The sequence below is a fragment of the Danio rerio genome, chromosome 13 (genome assembly GCF_049306965.1).
Source record: "Danio rerio strain Tuebingen ecotype United States chromosome 13, GRCz12tu, whole genome shotgun sequence".
Classification (NCBI taxonomy): domain Eukaryota; kingdom Metazoa; phylum Chordata; class Actinopteri; order Cypriniformes; family Danionidae; genus Danio; species Danio rerio.
The window spans coordinates 55,108,515-55,130,493 of NC_133188.1; the positions used below are offsets into that span (position 1 = coordinate 55,108,515).

A 21,979-nucleotide genomic window follows, 5' to 3' on the forward strand; every position below is an offset into this window, starting at 1 on the left:
TAAAAATTAGACACAAAACAATGTTCTGTGCCATATGAGTTTTTTAATTCTTTAATCTATGCAGCGCTGACAGAAACAAAAACAGCTGATGGAGTATACACTAACCTGCGCATTATTCAGACACTAGATGGAGACAAACAGTTAAAACACAAAGCTGACAGAAACAGCTGATGGAGTATACACTAACCTGTGAATTATTCAGACACTAGATACTAGATGGCGCCAAACAGTCAAAAAACAAAGCTGACAGAAACAGCTGATAGAGTATACACTAACCTGCACATTTTTCAGACACAAGATGGTGCCAAACCGTCAAAAACACAAAGCTGACAGAAACAGCTGATGGAGTATACACTAACCTGCACATTATTCAGACACTAGATGGCGCCAAACCGTCAAAAACACAAAGCTGACAGAAACAGCTGATGGAGTATACACTAACCTGCGCATTATTCAGACACAAGATGGTGCCAAACCGTCAAAAACACAAAGCTGACAGAAACAGCTGATGGAGTATACACTAACCTGCACATTATTCAGACACTAGATGGAGACAAACAGTCAAAAACACAAAGCTGACAGAAACAGCTGATGGAGTATACACTAACCTGCACATTTTTCAGACACAAGATGGTGCCAAACCGTCAAAAACACAAAGCTGACAGAAACAGCTGATGGAGTATACACTAACCGGCGCATTATTCAGACACTAGATGGAGACAAACAGTCAAAAACACAAAGCTGACAGAAACAGCTGATGGAGTATACACTAACCGGCGCATTATTCAGACACTAAATGGCGCCAAACAGTCAAAAACACAAAGCTGACAGAAACAGCTGATGGAGTATACACTAACCTGCACATTATTCAGACACTAGATGGCGCCAAACCGTCAAAAACACAAAGCTGACAGAAACAGCTGATGGAGTATACACTAACCTGCACATTATTCAGACACTAGATGGAGACAAACAGTCACAAACACAAAGCTGACAGAAACAGCTGATGGAGTATACACAAACCGGCGCATTATTCAGACAATAGATGGAGACAAACAATCAAAAACACAAAGTTGACAGAAACAGCTGATGGAGTATACACTAACCTGCACATTATTCAGACACTAGATGGAGACAAACAATCAAAAACATAAAGTTGACAGAAACAGCTGATGGAGTATACACTAACCGGCGCATTATTCAGAAACTAGATGGAGACAGTCAAAAACACAAAGCTGACAGAAACAGCTGATGGAGTATACACTAACCTGCACATTATTCAGACACTAGATGGCGCCAAACAGTCAAAAACACAAAGCTGACAGAAACAGCTGATAGAGTATACACTAACCTGCACATTATTCAGACACTAGATGGCGCCAAACCGTCAAAAAACAAAGCTGACAGAAACAGCTGATGGAGTATACACTAACCTGCACATTATTCAGACACTAGATGGCGCCAAACCATCAAAAACACAAAGCTGACAGAAACAGCTGATGGAGTATACACAAACCGGCGCATTATTCAGACACTAGATGGAGACAAACAGTCACAAACACAAAGCTGACAGAAACAGCTGATGGAGTATACACTAACCTGTGCATTATTCAGACACTAGATGGAGACAAACAGTCAAAAACACAAAGTTGACAGAAACAGCTGATGTAGTATACACAAACCGGCGCATTATTCAGACACTAGATGGAGACAAACAGTCAAAAACACAAAGCTGACAGAAACAGCTGATGGAGTATGCACTAACCTGCACATTATTCAGACACTAGATGGAGACAAACCATCAAAAACACAAAGCTGACAGAAACAGCTGATGGAGTATACACTAACCTGCACATTATTCAGACACTAGATGGAGACAAACCGTCAAAAAGACAAAACTGACAGAAACAGCTGATAGAGTATACACTAACCTGCACATTATTCAGACACTAGATGGAGACAAACAGTCAAAAACACAAAGCTGACAGAAACAGCTGATGGAGTATACACTAACCGGCGCATTATTCAGACACTAAATGGCGCCAAACAGTCAAAAACACAAAGCTGACAGAAACAGCTGATGGAGTATACACTAACCTGCACATTATTCAGACACTAGATGGCGCCAAACCGTCAAAAACACAAAGCTGACAGAAACAGCTGATGGAGTATACACTAACCTGCACATTATTCAGACACTAGATGGAGACAAACAGTCAAAAACACAAAGTTGACAGAAACAGCTGATGGAGTATACACAAACCGGCGCATTATTCAGACAATAGATGGAGACAAACAATCAAAAACACAAAGTTGACAGAAACAGCTGATGGAGTATACACTAACCTGCACATTATTCAGACACTAGATGGAGACAAACAATCAAAAACACAAAGTTGACAGAAACAGCTGATGGAGTATACACTAACCGGCGCATTATTCAGACAATAGATGGAGACAAACAATCAAAAACACAAAGTTGACAGAAACAGCTGATGGAGTATACACTAACCTGCACATTATTCAGACACTAGATGGAGACAAACAATCAAAAACACAAAGCTGACAGAAACAGCTGATGGAGTATACACAAACCGGCGCATTATTCAGACACTAGATGGAGACAAACAGTCAAAAACACAAAGCTGACAGAAACAGCTGATGGAGTATACACTAACCTGCACATTATTCAGACACTAGATGGCGCCAAAAAGTCAAAAACACAAAGCTGACAGAAACAGCTGATGGAGTATACACTAACCTGCACATTATTCAGACACTAGATGGCGCCAAACCGTCAAAAAACAAAGCTGACAGAAACAGCTGATGGAGTATACACTAACCGGCGCATTATTCAGACACTAGATGGAGACAAACAGTCACAAACACAAAGCTGACAGAAACAGCTGATGGAGTATACACTAACCTGCACATTATTCAGACACTAGATGGAGACAAACAGTCACAAACACAAAGCTGACAGAAACAGCTGATGGAGTATACACTAACCTGCACATTATTCAGACACTAGATGGAGACAAACCGTCAAAAACACAAAGTTGACAGAAACAGCTGATGGAGTATACACTAACCTGCGCATTATTCAGACACTAGATGGAGACAAACAGTCAAAAACACAAAGCTGACAGAAACAGCTGATGGAGTATACACTAACCTGCACATTATTCAGACACTAGATGGAGACAAACAGTCAAAAACACAAAGTTGACAGAAACAGCTGATGGAGTATACACAAACCGGCACATTATTCAGACACTAGATGGAGACAAACAGTCAAAAACACAAAGTTGACAGAAACAGCTGATGGAGTATACACAAACCGGCGCATTATTCAGACACTAGATGGAGACAAACAGTCACAAACACAAAGCTGACAGAAACAGCTGATGGAGTATACACTAACCTGCACATTATTCAGACACTAGATGGAGACAAACAGTCAAAAACACAAAGTTGACAGAAACAGCTGATGGAGTATACACAAACCGGCGCATTATTCAGACACTAGATGGAGACAAACAGTCAAAAACACAAAGCTGACAGAAACAGCTGATGGAGTATACACAAACCGGCGCATTATTCTGACACTAGATGGCGCCAAACAGTCAAAAACACAAAGCTGACAGAAACAGCTGATGGAGTATACACTAACCTGCACATTATTCAGACACTAGATGGAGACAAACAGTCAAAGAACTGTGTTGAGGTGCAAACACAATGGGCTCTATCATACACTCAGCGTAATAAGGCTCAAGATGTTTTGCACCACATTGTTTAAATAGCAAATCCATTTGATCGACTTTGTGGACTCGTGTGTGCTGGTCTATAAGGTGCATTGTTGGTGCGTGGCTATTTTGAGGAGCTGAAATAGACCACACCACTGACTAACTAAAAGCTGCTCTAAAGTCCAGCAGAGCGCGTTAGTTATGCATCTATGCAGGTCCAAACACTTACAAACTGCTGAACACACATAGGATGAACTGCAACACATAAATATCTTTACAGAAAAAATGATCCAGAAATGATGATTTTCTAAATCATTATAAACAGCACTGCCTACATGCCTTCTTCACCTCGAGGAGGATTCTTCAGTTTATTCATGACGATCTGCATCTGTATATTGTTACTATTATTAGCAGTATTGGTAATTTTACGCAGATTAATAAACACAAGTGTAGATGTGTCCAGCTGTGGGGTGTTGGAGACGTCTGCATCAGCATATGGGGCATATAACTCAGTTTTCTGACCACACTTCATTATTATTGTTCATTTATTCATCTGCTGGAGATCAGAACTGAATTTAGAAATAGTTTTGACACAAATCTTTGTGCTTAAAAAAGGAAATGAAACATGTGGGCTAATGGATGTGTTCAGTGGAGTGAGTTTCCACCGTTTCCTCACTCCACCAAAGTAAAGGAGTAAAGAGAAAGTAAAGAGGCTGAATGGAGGAGGCTTGTTCTTTATCCTGGCGCTGCAGATGCTCTGTTTAACTGTTTTCTCGCTAGAAAAGTGTTCAGTTTTTACACTTACAAAGTCGCCATGTAAATAGCAAATGTACCATGGAGCGCGACACAACTGACTCTTAAAGGGAATAAGAGATGAGACTCTGATTGGTTTAATGCAGGTTATGCTCAAAACACAACCAGAACTCATTAAGAGAATAAGCACAGCCCTGTTAGACCATGTGCCAGGGTGCAGAGCGTATTTATCCATCATTAAAATAGCAAAAGTGGGACTTCCGGTTCGAGCAATGTAGAGAACGGTCGCGTGCGTATGAGCCTCCTGACAACTTTACCTTAAATATCAGTTTAATAATCTTCTTAACACATTAGGTTAAAACTGGTAACTTTTAAGCAGACGTGGATGCAAAATGCCGGGTTCCAAAACGAAAGCTGACCAAGATCCGAAGAAAACTTCGATAAGCAGCAAGCTGGCTAAAATGGCGATGGGTGACTCGGAGACGGAGGAACTTTCTCTAAATAAACTGACATCGGAGTTGGAAAAACAACGCGAAAACCTCAAAGACGATATGAGTGCTCTAATCAAATCTTCCCTTGCCCCAATTCAACATTCTATTGAATTGTTTAAAGAAACTGTTGACACGCTCGGAAAACGTCTCACTACTGTGGAAACAACTGCCGGGGAAAACTTTGAGGCTCTCAATAGAGCTGAGGCGGACATCGCAGCGCTGAAAGCATCGAACGAAACGCTGTTAGATCGTCTAGATGACCTGGAAAATCGTTCACGCAGGGCAAACCTCCGGATTATAAACATCCCCGAAGACAGCGAAAGCGGAAAAGACATGGTCAAGTTTACTTCGGATCTACTAAAAGACGTGCTGGGAGAGCAGGTGTTTGAGAAACCACCCGAACTGGAAAGGGCACATCGAGCGCTTGCGCCTAAACCCAGAGATGGACAACCTTCAAGGCCCATCATCGTCTGTTTTCATCGTTACCAAGAGAAGGAACGAACCTTGCAGTGGGCCAGACAACACGAGCTGCAATACCGAGGGAAAACCATCAGATTTTACCCTGACCTGAGCGCAGCTCTCAGCAGGAAGCGCGCTGCTTTCAAGAATGTCAAAACGAAGCTCTATCAAAAAGGGATTCGTTTCAGACTTCTTTACCCTGCCCGTCTGCGTCTTACATATGACGGGGAAACTCTCACCTTTGATTCAGCTCCAGATGCCGAAGCCTTCTATGAACGGCGAATTAACACGCCCGCAGCTGCTGGAAAGTGACTTTTGCTGTTCCCAATTCGTTCCTAAATACTTCAGAAAGTTACGAGGTCATCTACTTCACTTTATTTTTTATCATCATCATTAATCTTTTCACTTTTCTTTATCGTTAAAATGCACACTTCAACACGAGAGGGCATTATTAATATTAAACAGCGGACGGTCACTCACAGACTGCTATTTTTGCTTTGCAATATAATACTGTAAGGACAGATTTTTCCCTCTTTTTAGCTAGTTTCACTTAAAACTGCTAACTCTATCTTGTTTTTTCTTCTTTTTTTAACCTTATTTTATTTTTATAATTACCATTTATAAACGTATGATGCGTGTATGTCGGAGACTCAGTTGTTTAGTTATAAATCGAGTCGCTGGGAGTGCATCTAGGTTTGTGGAGTCCTGCAGCTTACCTTAGTTCCGAAGGTAAACATAGGAAAAGGTGTTCTGATGTTCAAGGGTTGGTTCACTGCCTCGGGGTTTTTATGTTTGTTTGTTTGTTTTTCTCTTTTTTTATTTTCTTTTTTGATATTTTCTTTTTATCATTTATTATTTATTATTATTATATATATTATCTGAGTGATGACAGAGATACAGAAACACTTAGCTGTGTGTTAACTTTTGTCTATGTTCCATTATGTCTATCTTAAACAGAGGAGGAATGACAGGAAAGTCATTCATTAGGTTTACTTCATGGAATGTTAAGGGTCTTAATGGTCCTGTTAAGAGGTCAAGAATCTTCTCTCATCTTAAACGTCTTAAATCTGACATAATTTTCCTTCAGGAAACACATTTGCTCAATTCAGATCATCTTAGATTACAGAAACCATGGGTTGGACAAATTTACCACTCTAAATTTAATGCTAAAGCAAGAGGTACAGCTATAATAATAAATAAAAACATTCAGTTTTCAGCTTCTAATATTATTTCTGATCCTCAAGGTCGCTATATTATAGTATCAGGGAAACTATTTCACACTCAGGTCTTGCTGGTGAATGTTTACGGCCCCAATTGGGATGATAAGAAATTTGTAAGCAAACTGATAGCTGCTTTACCCAATTTTAATTCGCATTATTTGATATTAGGGGGTGATCTCAATTGTGTAATGGATCCAAACTTGGATCGCTCTAACCCAAAAACACAAGCACTTTCCAAAATGGCAAATGAAATGCTAACCTTTATGAACCAGACAGGCTGTGTAGACCCTTGGCGCTTTTTTAACCCTCACAGCAAGACCTTCTCTTATTTTTCTCATGTACATCACTGTTATTCAAGAATTGATTATTTTTTCATAGACCAAAGTCTCCTCTCTTCAGTAAAGGGTATAGAATATTCTGCCATTGTAGAATCCGATCATGCACCTCTACTACTTGACCTCTCTTTTCCGAGTAACTTTACGAGCTACACGTGGCGATTAAAATCCTCACTATTGTCAGATGAATCATTCTGCCAACACATATCTTCTTCAATTGACAATTTTTTAGAATTCAATTCAACAGAACATATTTCCCCCTCCCTGTTATGGGAAACATTAAAAGTAGTGCTTAGGGGAGACATTATATCATATACCGCATTTATTAATAAAGCGAGGGAGGAAAAAAGGTTGCATCTAATTGATGAAATATCCAAAATTGATAATCGGTATTCTACATCTCCTTCACCAGAACTCTATAAGGAAAAAATCGGTCTCCAGACACAATATAATTTAATCTCAACTAGCCATGCAGAACAGCTTATTCTTAGATCGCGGGGTTATTTTTATGAGCATGGTGATAAAGCTAGCCGATTTTTAGCTCACCAACTTAAATCCAGATCATCAGCACAATATATTTCTGAAATCGCAAATGATGAAGGGGAATTAACAACTGACCCCCTTCAAATCAATAACATATTTACAAACTTTTACTCTAATCTTTATGCATCTGAAGCATCTAAGGACCCATTTAAACTGATAGAGTTTTTTAATAAAATATATACTCCCAGCATTTCATTAGATCATAAAAAAGACCTAGACCGCCCCCTTCAGTTGCATGAAATATCTGAGGCCATATCAGCTTTACAGAGTGGCAAGACCCCAGGCCCTGATGGCTTTCCCATCGAATTCTTTAAGAAGTTTTCTGCTAAATTATCCCCACTTCTTCTAAACATGTTTGTACATTCTTTTTCTCAGGGAACTCTACCAAACTCTCTCAATGAAGCACTGATTACGCTTTTGTTGAAACCCCAAAAAGATCCAACTAAATGTAGTTCATATCGCCCAATTTCTTTATTAAATGCAGATGTCAAAATCTTAGCAAAATTATTAGCTATCCGCTTAGAATCTCCTCTACTTAATATCATCTCTGCTAATCAGACCGGTTTTTTAAAAGGACGTCATATTTTTTCCAACATCCGCTGTCTCTTAAATGTCCTCTACACCCCCCCATCTCAGGTCGTACCTGAAATTGTAGTATCATTAGACGCTGAAAAGGCATTTGATCGAGTGGAATGGGATTATCTTTTTTTCGCTATGAATAAGTTTGGATTTGGCCTCAGTTTTATCAAATGGATCCAATTGTTGTACTATTCTCCAGTTGCCTCTGTGCTTACTAATAAATGGAGGTCTAAAACCTTTCCCTTATCAAGGGGCACTCGGCAGGGGTGCCCACTTAGTCCCCTTTTATTTACAATCGCAATAGAGCCACTGTCTATAACATTAAAATCTATACCTGCTTTTCATGGAATAGTTAGGTGGGGGGTCGAACACAAGCTCTCATTATATGCTGATGACCTACTTCTCTACATCTCAGATCCTCTGTCATGCATCGGCGACATTCTCAAAGTTTTAGATGATTTCGGAACCTTCTCAGGCTACAAGTTAAATATTTCCAAAAGTGAATGTATGCCTGTAAATACACTTGCCAGGCAAATGCCCGACTCGGTGTTTCCCTTCCACATGACAAGATCCGAGCTTAAATATTTGGGTATTATTATCACTCCAAACTTCAAAGGATTATATGAAAAGAACTTTACCCCTCTATTGACTAAACTTAAATCTGATCTTCAAAAATGGCGGATCCTCTACCTATCCCTGGCAGGCAGGGTAAACTGTGTTAAAATGATAGTTCTTCCTAAACTTTTATATGTATTTCAATGTCTCCCTATCTTCTTATCCAAAGCCTTTTTTAAAACATTAGACAAACTTATCTCAAGTTTTTTATGGGATGGAAAGACTCCTAAGATCCGGAAGGAGTTCCTTGAGAAAAATAAGGGTGATGGAGGTTTAGCTCTTCCAAATTTTTTATCATATTATTGGGCAGCTAATGTTCAAAAAATTGTTTATTGGATGTGCTCACCAGGTAGCAATGATTGGCGCGAAACAGAATCCAGATCATGCACAGCAACCTCCTTACAAGCCCTGGCGACATCTAGTTTACCCATTAAAACCACACAACACACACAAAATCCAATTGTCTGCTGCACTGTTAAAATATGGTCTCAGTTACGTCAACATCTCAAATTAAGACAAGCCCTTATGCTTCAGAGCCCAATATGCAACAATCATGCATTCCTCCCCGCCATATTAGACCTTGGGTTTAAACGTTGGCAAGATAAAGGCATTGTGCAGTTTGGAAACCTTTACATTGATGGTGTCTTTGCAAGTTTTAATGATCTCCGTTCCAAATTTAATCTGAACCATAATGACCTCTTCCGTTACTTTCAGATACGCCATTTTGTGAGTGCTCAAAGCCCAACATTTCCTAGTATTCCTTCAAAGTCCTCTGTTGATTCTCTGTTAGAAACACACTCTTATCTACAAGGTTTTATTTCTAGAACATACACAATTCTTATGTCTTTGGAAATTGTAAGTACAGAAAAGATTAAAATTAGGTGGGAAAAAGAACTGGGAGTAGCACTTTCAGAGGAATCTTGGAGCAATGCCCTAAGTAGGGTGAACGGTAGCACTTCTTGTGCTCGCCTAAGTTTAATACAATTTAAAGTGTTACACCGAATACATCTAAGCAGATCTCGGATAGCCTCTTTTAACTCTACTTTTGACAAGACCTGTATAAGATGTCACACAGGCGTAGCAGACCTGTCTCATATGTTTTGGACGTGCCCTAAGCTTAATCCTTACTGGTCAACTATATTTAATACATTGTCTAAAGTGTGTGAAGTACAGCTTAGGCCATGTGCAGAATTTGCGTTGTTTGGGATTCCACCTGACGAACTGAGTCTGACTCAAAGACAACAAAACATAATAGCCTTTGCATCTTTGCTGGCTCGCAGACAAATTTTACTGCACTGGAAATCTTTAAATCCACCTAAAGCATCACACTGGCTTCAAGATCTGATGTTATATTTACACTTGGAAAAAATTAAATATTCAATTAGAGGCTCTAGCAAATTCTCATATGTATGGCAACCATTATTAACATATTTCTCTGCTATAAGTGTTCTTCCTGGGGAATAATGTGACTGTCTTATATGTAACTGGAATCTTTTTTCTTTGTCCTTTCTTTCTCTGTCCAGAATCTCAAGCTTTTTCTATGTTAACTTACCATTGTTAAATAGCACAGCCTTATCCCTCATTGAATCACCCATTACTGTTGTCACTCTATTTCTATAAGTATTTACAATTATTTTATTTATTTATGTATTTATTTATTTTTTTTATTTTTATTTTGAAAAAAAAAAAGATTTGACAGCACTTTTTTTTTTACATTTTTTAAAAAATTCATTATTATTATTTTTTTTTATAATTACTTTTCCTTTCATTTTTATTTATTTATTTATTTATTTTTATCGTTCTTTAGGCAGTGTATTTAGGGGTTGTTAAAGTGGGTTTTATATGTATAAAATGTATATAAAATGTCAATTTTCTGTATAAATAATGTAACTTGTTCTTGGCATAAAAAATAAAGGGAAAAAAAAAAAAAAAATAGCAAAAGTGGATTCAAACACAACCTTAATGCTTTAGCACTATGTACTTTGTGCCTAGATTGTTAAAATAGAGTCCTACATCTTTAAAACACTATGAATGAGTGAAAACTTTAGCAGATATTCTGACTCTGATTGGCTGTTGTTATTTACCTTTCTCATCTTGACTCCGCCCATTAGTGTTTATTTTCAGTTCTGGGTTCACCTTTGGGCTGCTAGAGCCAATAGCAGAACAACAACTACTAGGAATTAAATATTATTTATATTAATATTATTTATTAGAAATTTAGATAAACAACTAATGCATAAGATAGATGTAATTCATCTCACTTCTGTGATATGTATGATGCAAATACTATAAACGTGATCATGAAAATTTTGCAGTATATTGTGCGGCCCTGATCATGGTAAAAGCTTTAGCAATTGATCACTACAAGTAAACGTGATAGTGGCAGAAGCGTAGACACGAACGTCCCTGCATCTGACCACTTCAGCAGCATCAGTCTCCATAGGGACGCCTGAATCAGGCTGATTGCTGATGAGAAGTGGAGCGCTGGATGCATGAGTCTGGAGAGTTTTTGGAGAGAGCTCATGTGACTCCAATTCACATTCAAAATGAAGGCTGTTGTTCAGGTCAACCTTCAGCAAAACAAACCTGACTGTGATCTGTTAGCAGCTTCAGATGCTATTTCTGCTTCAGCACTAACCTCAGAATTAACCTCAAGCGTCACATTGCACAAATTCATTTCTTACTATTTTGTTTTAGGCTTGTTCTCTGTTTTCTAGAAACATCTAATGGCATTAGACATTAAAGCTTGTTTTCATAGAGATTATACAAGTTAAGATAATTCAAGGAGTATAAAACAAGTTTTATTATGCCATGTAAAATACCAAACAAGAAAATGTTATTGGCTTTTTTTTTTGATAGTGTGAAATGCATGCTAGTTACACCCTAGCAACCCCCAGCATACCCTAGCAACTACCTATTACCGATACAAAACATTCTGATAACAGCCTAACAATGCACCCAGAACAACATCGTACAGTAGAACGACTCTAATATCACCCTGCAACCACCTTGTACACCTAATCTCCAACAAAGTAACATCCTAGCAACAACCCAAAACACTCTAGTAACAGACAAACAACCACTTTTATTATCTCATGCAAAATACCAAATACATTTTGTTGTTCCTATACAATCTTTTTAACCCACTTGAAAACACCCAAAACACTCTAGTAACCACCTAGCAACTTGTTAGCAACCACACAAAACCACCTAATAATGTTTTAGGAACAACCTAGAATACCCTATCAACCACCTAGCTACATGTAAGCAACAACCCAGAAAAACTCTGATATCAGCCAAACAACAACCCAGAACAACCATCTACAACACCCAAGCAATCACCAAGTAACACCCCAACAACCACCTAGTAAAACACTAGAAATGGCCTAAACAACTACATAATACGACATAGTAAACTAGCAATCACTCAGAATCCAGTAACCCCCGAGCTATCACCCAGAATAGCCACTACAAAAAGACCTCCTAACAACAACCCAGAACTACCCAGTAACACCAGCGTAACCACTCAGAATTACCTAGCAAGCACCTAATAAAACTGTAGCAACAACTTAAGACATTCTGGTAACAGCCTAATAACCCCCTACTAACAACTTAGCAGTCATAGTATATAGCACCATAGTAACACCTTGGCAACCACTCAGAATTACACAGTAACACCATAGCAACCACCCAGAGTACCTTAGCAACTGTTTAGCAAAACCCTTGAAACCACTCATAAATACCTGGCAATCACCTAATCACACCTTAGCAACAGCTCAAGACATTCTAGTAAAAGCATGACAATTGCTTGAAACAAGTACTTTAAACACCCAAGTAACACCTTAGCAACCACTCAGAACCACCCAGTAACACCATAACAACCACCCAGGCTACTCTAGCAACTGCTTAGTAAAACCCTAGTAACCACTCAGAAATATCAAGCAATCACCAAACTGCACCTTAGCAACAACCCAGGACACTCTGGTAACCCAACAATCACCCAAAACAACTGGCTAAAAACTTAGGTAACACCTTAGCAACCACTCAGAACCACCCAATAACACCATAACAACTACCCAGAACATCCTAGTAACTACTAAGTAAAAGCCTAGCAACCACTCAGAAAAATACCTAGCAATTACCTAATTACACCTTAGCAACAACACAAGACTCTCTGGTAAAAGCCTTAAAACTACCTGAAACACACTAGTAACACCCTAGCAACCACTCAGAAATACCTAGCAAACACTTAATTACACCTTAGCAACAACCCAAGACACTTTGGTAACAGCCAAACAACCACCTAAAACACCATAGTAACACCCTAGCCACCACTGAGAAATACCTAGCAATCACCAAGTTACACCTTAGCAACAACCCAAGACACTCTGGTAACCCAACAATCGCCCAAAACAATGGTTAAATAACTTTAATAATAATAACCACCCAGTAACACCATAACAACTACCCAGAATGTCCTAGCAACTACTAAGTAAAACCCTAGCAACCACTCTGAAATATCTAGCAATCACTTTATCAACAGCCTAAACAACCACTTAAAATAAACAACTACCTGAAACACCCTAGGGCCTAGCAACCACTCAAAACCACCTAGTAACACCACAACAACCATCCAGAATATCTTAGCAACTATTTAGCAAAACCCTAGCAACCACTTAACCAGCAATCACCTAATTACACCTTAGCAACAACCCAAGACACTCTGGTAACCGCCCAACAACCACCCAAACACCCTGGAAACACCTTAGCAACCACTCAAAAAAACCTAGCAATTACCTAATTATACCTTAGCAACAACCCTTAGCAACACTCTGGTAACAGCACCTGACAATCACCTAAAACAACCACCTAAAGCACCATAGTAACCTTAGCAACCACTAAGAGCCAACCAGTAACACAACCACCCTGTCCTAGCGACTGCTTAGTAACCCTAGCAACCACACCAGTCTGCCAAGCAACACTACAGCATGATGTGTGGCAGTATTAGATGTGGATGTGTTGTTGTACTCACGGTGGACTGCAGTGCTGGTTCAGCAGGCGGTGCAGGACACACAGCAGCTTCTGATTCCAGCACACACTGCTGTATTTCTCCATCACCACTCCACAGAACACCTCAAACTGGAGGCTCTTTAAGGAGGAGATGTACTGGCCTGCAGAGAGAAGAGTCTCCAGGTGAAAATATGTGGCCTGCTCTTACTGTACATGGAAATGTCAAATTCTTTTGCTCCGAGTGAGCTCCACTGTGAGCCTCAATTTCTTTTCAGCTTAGTCCCTTTATTAATCTGGGGTCGCCACAACGGAATGAACCGCCAACTTATCCAGCATATGTTTTACACAGAGGATGCCCTTCCAGCTACAACCCAGTACAGGGAAACACCCATACACACTCACATTCACACACCGATCGCCTCACAGCAAGAAGGTCGCTGGTTTGAGTCCTGGCTGGGTCAGTTGGCATTTCTGTGTGGAGTTTGCATGTTCTCCCCGTGTTGGTGTGGGTTTCCTCCAGGTGCTCCAGTTTCCCCCACAGTCCAAACACATGCACTATAGGGGAACTGATGAACTAAACTGACCATCGTGTGGGTGCTTCTCAGTACTAGAATGCAGCCGCAAGGGCATTCGCTGTGTAAAATGTATGCTGGATAAGTTGGCGGTTCATTCCACTGTGGCAACCCCTGATGAATAAAAGGACTAAGCCGAAGGCAAATGAATGAATGCAATAAATAAATATATCAATAATTAATATTAATATGTAATACAATACAAAATAATGACATTAAACAAAACATACATTAAATAAAATAACAATATACAGAAATTAAAAAATAATAGAATGCATTAACATAATATTATTATTCCTAAATAAAATATACAATTTAAAAACAAAAAATTTTTATTAATGTTTTAAAGTAATAATAAACTATAAATAAAATGTACTCAGTAATCTATAATACAAGATACAAAATGTGATAATAGTAAAATAATAATAATTACAAGATAAATTAATATTAATAATATACAATAAACATAATGAAACAAAATATGAAATGCACATAATAATAATAATAATAATAATAATAATAATAATAATAATAATAATAATGAACAAAACTTGAAAAGGTATTTAAGGTATTAAAACACATTAAATGCATATAATAAAATTATTTAAATAAATAATAATATTAATATTATAAAAATAATGTTAAAAATAATGATAATAAAAATAAAAATTAATATTCAAAAATGTCACAAAATAATATAATACAATTATTAATATAAATAAAATAAAAATACATTGTTAAAATAATAATTAAATAAAAATGAATACATCAACAAATTATGTAAAAATATTAATAAATTAATTAAATAATAAAATAATTAATATAAATAACAGAAAAATACATGTTTAAAATGATTAAAATAAAATAAATAAATAAATCAATAGGTTATGTAACAATAGTAATAAATAAATTATATATTAAATAATTAATATACAAAAATAAAAAATAAATGTTTAAAATAATGATGATAAAATAAAAAATTAATAATAAATCAATAAATTATGTAAAAATATATTATATAATGAAATTATTACTATAAATAATAGAAAAATACATGTATAAAATAACAATAATACATAATAAACAACATAATAAATCAACATAATAAATCAACAAATTATGTAAAAATAGTAATAAATAAATTAAATAATAAAATAATTAATATAAATAATATAAAAACATATGTTTAAAATATTGATAAAGAAATAAATAAAAATAATAAATCAATAAATTATGTAAAAATGAAAATGGGCGACACAGTGGCACAGTAGGTAGTGCTGTCGCCTCACAGCAAGAAAGTCGCTGGTTCCAAGCCTTGGCTGGGTCAGTTGGCATTTCAGTGTGGAGTTTGCATGTTCTCCCTGCCTTTGCGTGGGTTTCCTCCGGGTGCTCTGGTTTCCCCCACAGTCCAAACACATGCGTTACAGGTGAATTGGGTAGGCTAAATTGTCCGTAGTGAATGAGTGTGTGCGTCTGCAGTGCTGGGCATCTGCTGCGTAAAACATATGCTGGATAAGTTAGCAGTTCATTCCGCTGTGGCGACCCCGGATTAATAAAGAAACTAAGCCGAAAAGAAAATGAATGAATATAAATAGTAATAAATAAAATATAGAATGAAATAATTAATATACATAAAAGAAAATTACATGTTAAAAATAATGATAAGAAAAAAATAAGCATGTAATATGTATTTATATAGCGCATTTATCGTGTAAGACCATACACCCAAATAAATAAATAATAATACATGATTAAAATAATAAAATAAAATAAATAACAATAAATCAATAAATTATGTAAAAATAGTAATAAATAAATTAAATAATAAAATAATTAATATAAATAATAGAAAATTACATGTTTAAAATAATGATAAAATAATAATGATAATAAAATAAAAAAGTAATAATGAATTTAAAAAGTATGTGTAAATAGTAATAAATAAATTATATAATGAATTTTTTTAATATAGATTATTTCAATGTGGTGATGTCGTAGACTCATGAACATTTCCTGTTATCAAACTATTTCACTGTAACAATCATAACTCAACATTATAACAGCTGTCATAACATTATTTATTAATATGTGGCTATATTTAGATTCCCTGAAGTTACAGAAATTAAAGATGTTAAACAGGAAACGCGTCGGGACCATTGTTTTTTGTTTACATCCCTTAAAATGGTCTATAAATAATAGAAAATGTTCAATAAAAAAATAAAAAATAAATAATGAATGAAATGAACAAAGAAAGCATACCCATGGCCAGATCTTGGTCTCCATCAAAATGAAACTGTCCTCTGAGCAGCTGAATGACGTCCTGCAGGTCAGAGTTTCTCTGATTCACTGACCCCAGATCAGCTCTTTCTGATGCTTTCTCTGCACTCAGATCCACAGCTGTGATTGGCTGAAGAGTGGCACTCTGAACAGGAAGTTGAGTCAGATGCCCAGTCTGGAGCGGGAAGTTCTGGCAGATCCCGTTGGCACATGGTAAGGAGTGGTTGTGTGTTTCTGTGCTGGTTGTTTGTGGTGAATTAATCAGAGTTTTACAGCTGGATGAAGAGGAATAACTGTCTGCGTTTGCGGAAACCTGCTCATGTATCCCATAATGCTCAGCATCCTGCTCCTCAACAGTGACGTCCTCAATAGAATCTCCAGTGACCATCCTGGACAACAAAAACAGAACTGGGTTGCGGCTGGAAGGGCATCGGCTGTGTAAAATATGTGCTGGAATAGTTGGCGGTTCATTCCGCTGTGGTGACTCCTCATAAATCAGAGACTAAGCCAAAGGACAATGAGACGAATACATATATATGTATAGAGTAGTGTAGTGTAGTGTGTGTGTGTGTGTGTGTGTGTGTGTGTTCAGAGGAGTGTGTGTGCAGACTTACGGTGTGTGTGTCTGGCTCAGGATGATTGGGCTGAAGTGTGTGGCTGCAGAAGTGAAGGCCTCGGGCAGTCTGACGCTGCTGGAGGATTCTGGGTAATGATGAGGAACGGGACCGACTACAGGCTCCAGCCGACCCGTGCTGGACAACGGGACAAAACCTGACAGAAACACACACACACACACACACACACGACGACTGCAGATTAATAACACACCCACACACACATGAGAACGCAGACACTCACATGAGCATGCACACACACACAGACACATGACTGCACACACACTCATACACACACACACACACACACACACACACACACACACACACAGTTATTACACCACAAGCTAGACATCATGAAACAGGTACACATCACATTTCACCCCAAAATAATAATAAGAGGCGGCGGCACAGTGGCTCAGTGGTTAGCACCATGCCCTCACAGCAAGAAGGCGGCTGGTTTGAGCCTCGGCTGGGTCAGTTGGCATTTCTGTGTGGAGTTTGCATGTTCTCCCCATGTTGGTGTGGGTTTCTGCCGGGTGCTCCGGTTTCCCCCACAGTCCAAATACATGCACTATAGGAGAATTGATCAGCTAAATTGGCTGTAGTGTGTGTGTGTGTGAGAGAATGAGTGTGTATGGGTGTTTCCCAGTACTGGGTTGCAGCTGGAAGGGCATCCACTGACTTAAACATGCAGTGGCGCAGTAGGTAGTGCTGTCGCCTCACAGCAAGAAGGTCGCTGGTTCGAACCTCAGCTCACTTGGCGTTTCTGTATGGAGTTTGCATGTTCTCCCTGTGTTCGCGTGGGTTTCCTCTGGGTGCTCCGGTTTCCCCCACAGTCCAAACACATGCGGTACAGGTGAATTGGGTAGGCTAAATTGTCCGTAGTGTATGAGTGTGTGTGTGAATGTGTGTGTGGATGTTTCCCAGAGATGGGATGCAGCTGGAAGGGCATCCGCTGCGTAAAAAACTTGCTGGATAAGTTGGCGGTTCATTCCGCTGTGGCGACCCCGGATTAATAAAGGGACTAAGCCAACAAGAAAATGAATGAATGAATGAATGAATGAATGATGATGGATTGTAAAAATATTAAAGTCGCAGAGTTTCCTCTTTCGTTCTGATTTTGGGGTGAAATCTGAATATATGTTTTACAGAGCAGCTGAATGTATGATGTGTGATATTAAAGATGGCCCGCACCTGTCGGTATGTTCCCCAGGTGAGGGGCAGATGGGCTTTCAGCTGATTCCTCTGTATCTCTATTCCCATCGAATGCCTTCAATGTAAACGCCACTGGTTATGAGAAACGTCTGGCATCAAGACAGGAAAGAGTTACAGAAGAGCGCTTGCTGCGACCATGACAGACGCTGGAGTTTAGTCTTCATTTGATTAAAGAAACTTCCTTTTCTGCTCTATATACACTCACCAGCCACTTTATTAGGTACACCTTACTAGTTTGGGTTGGACCCAGTTTTGCCTTCAGAACTGCTTTAATCCTTCATGGCAGAGATTCAAGAAGCTACTGGAAATATTCCTCAGAGATTTTGCTCCATATTGTCATGATAGCATCACACAGTTGCTGCAGATTTGTCGGCTGCACATCCATGATGCCAATCTCCCGTTCCACCACATCCCAAAGCTGCTCTATTGGATTGAGCTCTGGTGACTGTGGAGGCCATTTGAGTACAGTGAACTCATCGTCATGTTCAAGAAACCAGTCTGAGATGATTGAGCTTTATGACATGCTGCGTTATCCTGCTGGAAGTAGCCATCAGAAGATGGAGACACTGTGCTCATAAAGGGATGGACATGGTCAGCAGCAATACTCAGGTAGGCTGTGGCGTTGATGCTCACTTGGTACTAATGGACCCAAAGAAAATCTCCCCCACACCATTACACCACCACCACCAGCCTGAACCGCTGATACAAGGCAGGATGATCCATGCTTTCATGTTGTTGAGGCCAAATTGTGAGCCGAGCATCTGAATGTGTCAGCAGAAATGGAGACTCATCAGAGCAGCAACGTTTCTCCAATCTTCTATTGTCCAGTTTTGGTGAGTCTGTGTGAATTGTAGCCTCAGTTTCCTGTTCTTAGCTGACAGGAGCGGCACCCGGTGTGCTCTTCTGCTGCTGTAGCCCATCCGCCTCAAGGTTGGACGTGTTGTGTGTTCAGAGATGCTCTTCTGCAGAGCTCGGTTGTAACGAGTGCTTATTTGAGTTACTGTTGCCTTTCTATCAGCTGGAACCAGTCTGGCCATTCTCCTCTGACTTCTGACCTCATCAACAAGGCATTTGCACCCACAGAACTGCCGCTCACTGGATATTTCCTCTTTGTCGGAGCATTCTCTGTAAACCCTAGAGATGGTTGTGCATGAAAATCCCAGTAGATCAGCAGTTTCTGAAATACTCAGCGCAGCCAGTCTGGCAGCAACAACCATGCCACGTTCAAAGTCACTTAAATCCCCTTTCTTCCCCTTTCTGATGCTTAGTTTGAACTGCAGCAGATCATCAGGACCATGTCTACATGCCTAAATGCATTGAGCTGCTGCCATGTGATTGGCTGATTAAAAATATGTGTTAAAAAGCAGTTAAACAGGTGTACCTAATAAAGTGGCCAGTGAGTGTATATACCAGTGTATGTATGTATATATATATATATATATACTTTTTTTGTCAGACTAATCATCACTCAGTTTTGACGCATTTCTCAGAAACAATACTGGAATATTAATATTGTACATTATTTCTCTTCTCTAGGAAATGTATCTTGAATTTTGTATATTGTATAAATGTAAAACAGACAAGACAAAATGACGGAGGAAGAGCAGAACTTTTGCAGTGCGAGCAACTTCAGAGCATTACAACTCCTCTGGGAAAAATCAGTTCATGAGTATTTGGAGACGGGAGTGAAAACAATGAGCAACAGATGTGCAAACAGACCAGAGACAGAGACAGATACACCACACACACAGAACTATCTTTACAGGGACTTCCCATAGAAATTCCTGTCAAAAAAAATGAGTTTTTGTCTTGTTTCTAGTCCAAATATAAAAAAATGTGTAAATCAAGAAGCATTTTCTGGACAAGAACAACACAGTGTCTTGTTCTCAGACATAATATGCCAAAATTAAGTGTTTTTCATTAAAGTAAGCAAAATAATCTGACAATTTTGTAAGCGAAATCTGATTTCAAAGCAAAAACAAGATTATTTTGCTTAATAATTTTAAGATTCTTGGACAAAAACTCAAAGTAAATAAAGCATTTTTGCAGTATAATGATGTTTCCACTGTGCAGACTGCACATTCTCTCCTCCGCCCCTAAATCCAACACTCACAGGAAACATTCTGCATCTTTACATTTTCAAAATACTTTATTCTGTCTGATTTATGAGCCCTTTTCCTCACGGGGACCAACAAATGTCCCCACATGGTCGACTTTTACTGGTATTGCTATACTTGTGGGGACATTTGATCCTCACAATGTAAGGAATACAAGGTAAACACACACACACACACACACACACACCTGGTGAACTCTGCTGATGATCTGCGTCCACACACTCTCGGCTGTGGTTCCCTGACGCGACAGATACTCAAGACAACACTGAAATACAAAACACATTTTATGAGCATTCAGACTTCAATCACATTGTAACTTAATGAAAGAAATATCCATGTAGTCACTCTCCAAATATTCTGTTTTGTAACTGTGTCTTATCTTATTGTAAGTTGTCCCTGTACTAGGCGCCTTGACGTTGCGCCTTGACATTCTTGAGCACTGGATAAAATTGTTCTGCCTAACTGAGCTGAATATTTGCACGTATTCATAACCCATGTAACCCTGAGTATGATGTATAAAAGCTGGGAATACCCCAGTCTTCTTTAGAAGAGAGCAATAAACTGTTGGATTCACATCTCTCAGTTGTTGTTGCCTTCCTGGAGCTCCAGCTTACTGAGGAAACACACAGACGGTCTGCAATTTATCCCAACAACTTGGTGACCCCGACGTGATGAAGCTGATCAGGTAAGACATGAATTTGGTTTTGACTACCTGATTAGTTTCATCACTGAACTGAGTGTTCAGGAAGCTGGCAAGACATGAATTTGGTTTGACTGCCTGATAAGCTTCATTACTGAACTGAGTAATCCTTGGCTGGGATTTTCCCTGAAAAGCCAAGAAGAGCGCGCTATACAAAAGTAAAACGATCATTCTGTGTGTTTTCTAGTAAGTATTTACTAACATGGGTGGTTCATACCCCAAGCCTGAGATAGGGGAAGGCCCTAAAGATTGGATGTATCGATGTGGGTGGGGATATTACACTAATCCATGGTTAGATAATCTAGCAGGGTGGACTGAGGCACAAGCGATGCGTCCCTACCCTAGAGATGGGTCATTTGACCCCCATGTGCTAAAACGGGCTCACAAATTAATTTATGAAAGTGAAGGAGATCCCGAATGGGACCATGATTATATGAAAAAGGGTTATGAAATCTGGATGAAGATGATGAGTGTGTGGAATGATAAACAAAATATTAACCTACCAAAAGAGGTAAAGAAATTAATTCCGAAGCCTCTTAAAGGCTCAGCATCAAAGATTGAGGTAAAAAGAAAGGAGACACCCAAAGTGCCTCCAGCCCCTGTTGTTACTGTTCCCTCAGTTACAGTTACTGTTCCTACTCCTACCCTCTCCTCCCCCATTCCTGATGAGGGGCAAGGAAAGGCACATCAGAGGATGCCTCTGTATCCAGTACAAGAATTAGAGGGGCTT

At 38.8% G+C, this 21,979-nt stretch overlaps 1 protein-coding gene across 9 annotated transcripts in view; it reads right to left on the reverse strand.

Moving 5' to 3' along the window:
• The window catches only part of kndc1 (kinase non-catalytic C-lobe domain containing 1), a 91,827-nt gene that overhangs the window by 31,573 nt on the left and 38,275 nt on the right, over window positions 1–21,979 (reverse strand). For 6 of the 9 annotated variants that reach the window (XM_073920356.1, XM_073920355.1, XM_073920354.1 and 3 more), the window contains 5 exons: window positions 20,737–20,814; window positions 18,412–18,487; window positions 17,215–17,371; window positions 16,583–16,989; window positions 13,774–13,912 (listed from right to left, as the gene is read on the reverse strand). In XM_073920356.1, coding sequence (XP_073776457.1) covers window positions 13,774–13,912; window positions 16,583–16,989; window positions 17,215–17,371; window positions 18,412–18,487; window positions 20,737–20,814 — 857 coding nt within the window. The remainder of the gene's footprint in view (window positions 1–13,773; window positions 13,913–16,582; window positions 16,990–17,214; window positions 17,372–18,411; window positions 18,488–20,736; window positions 20,815–21,979) is intronic. The other 3 variants (XM_073920359.1, XM_073920361.1, XM_073920360.1) reach the window with 1 other exon arrangement.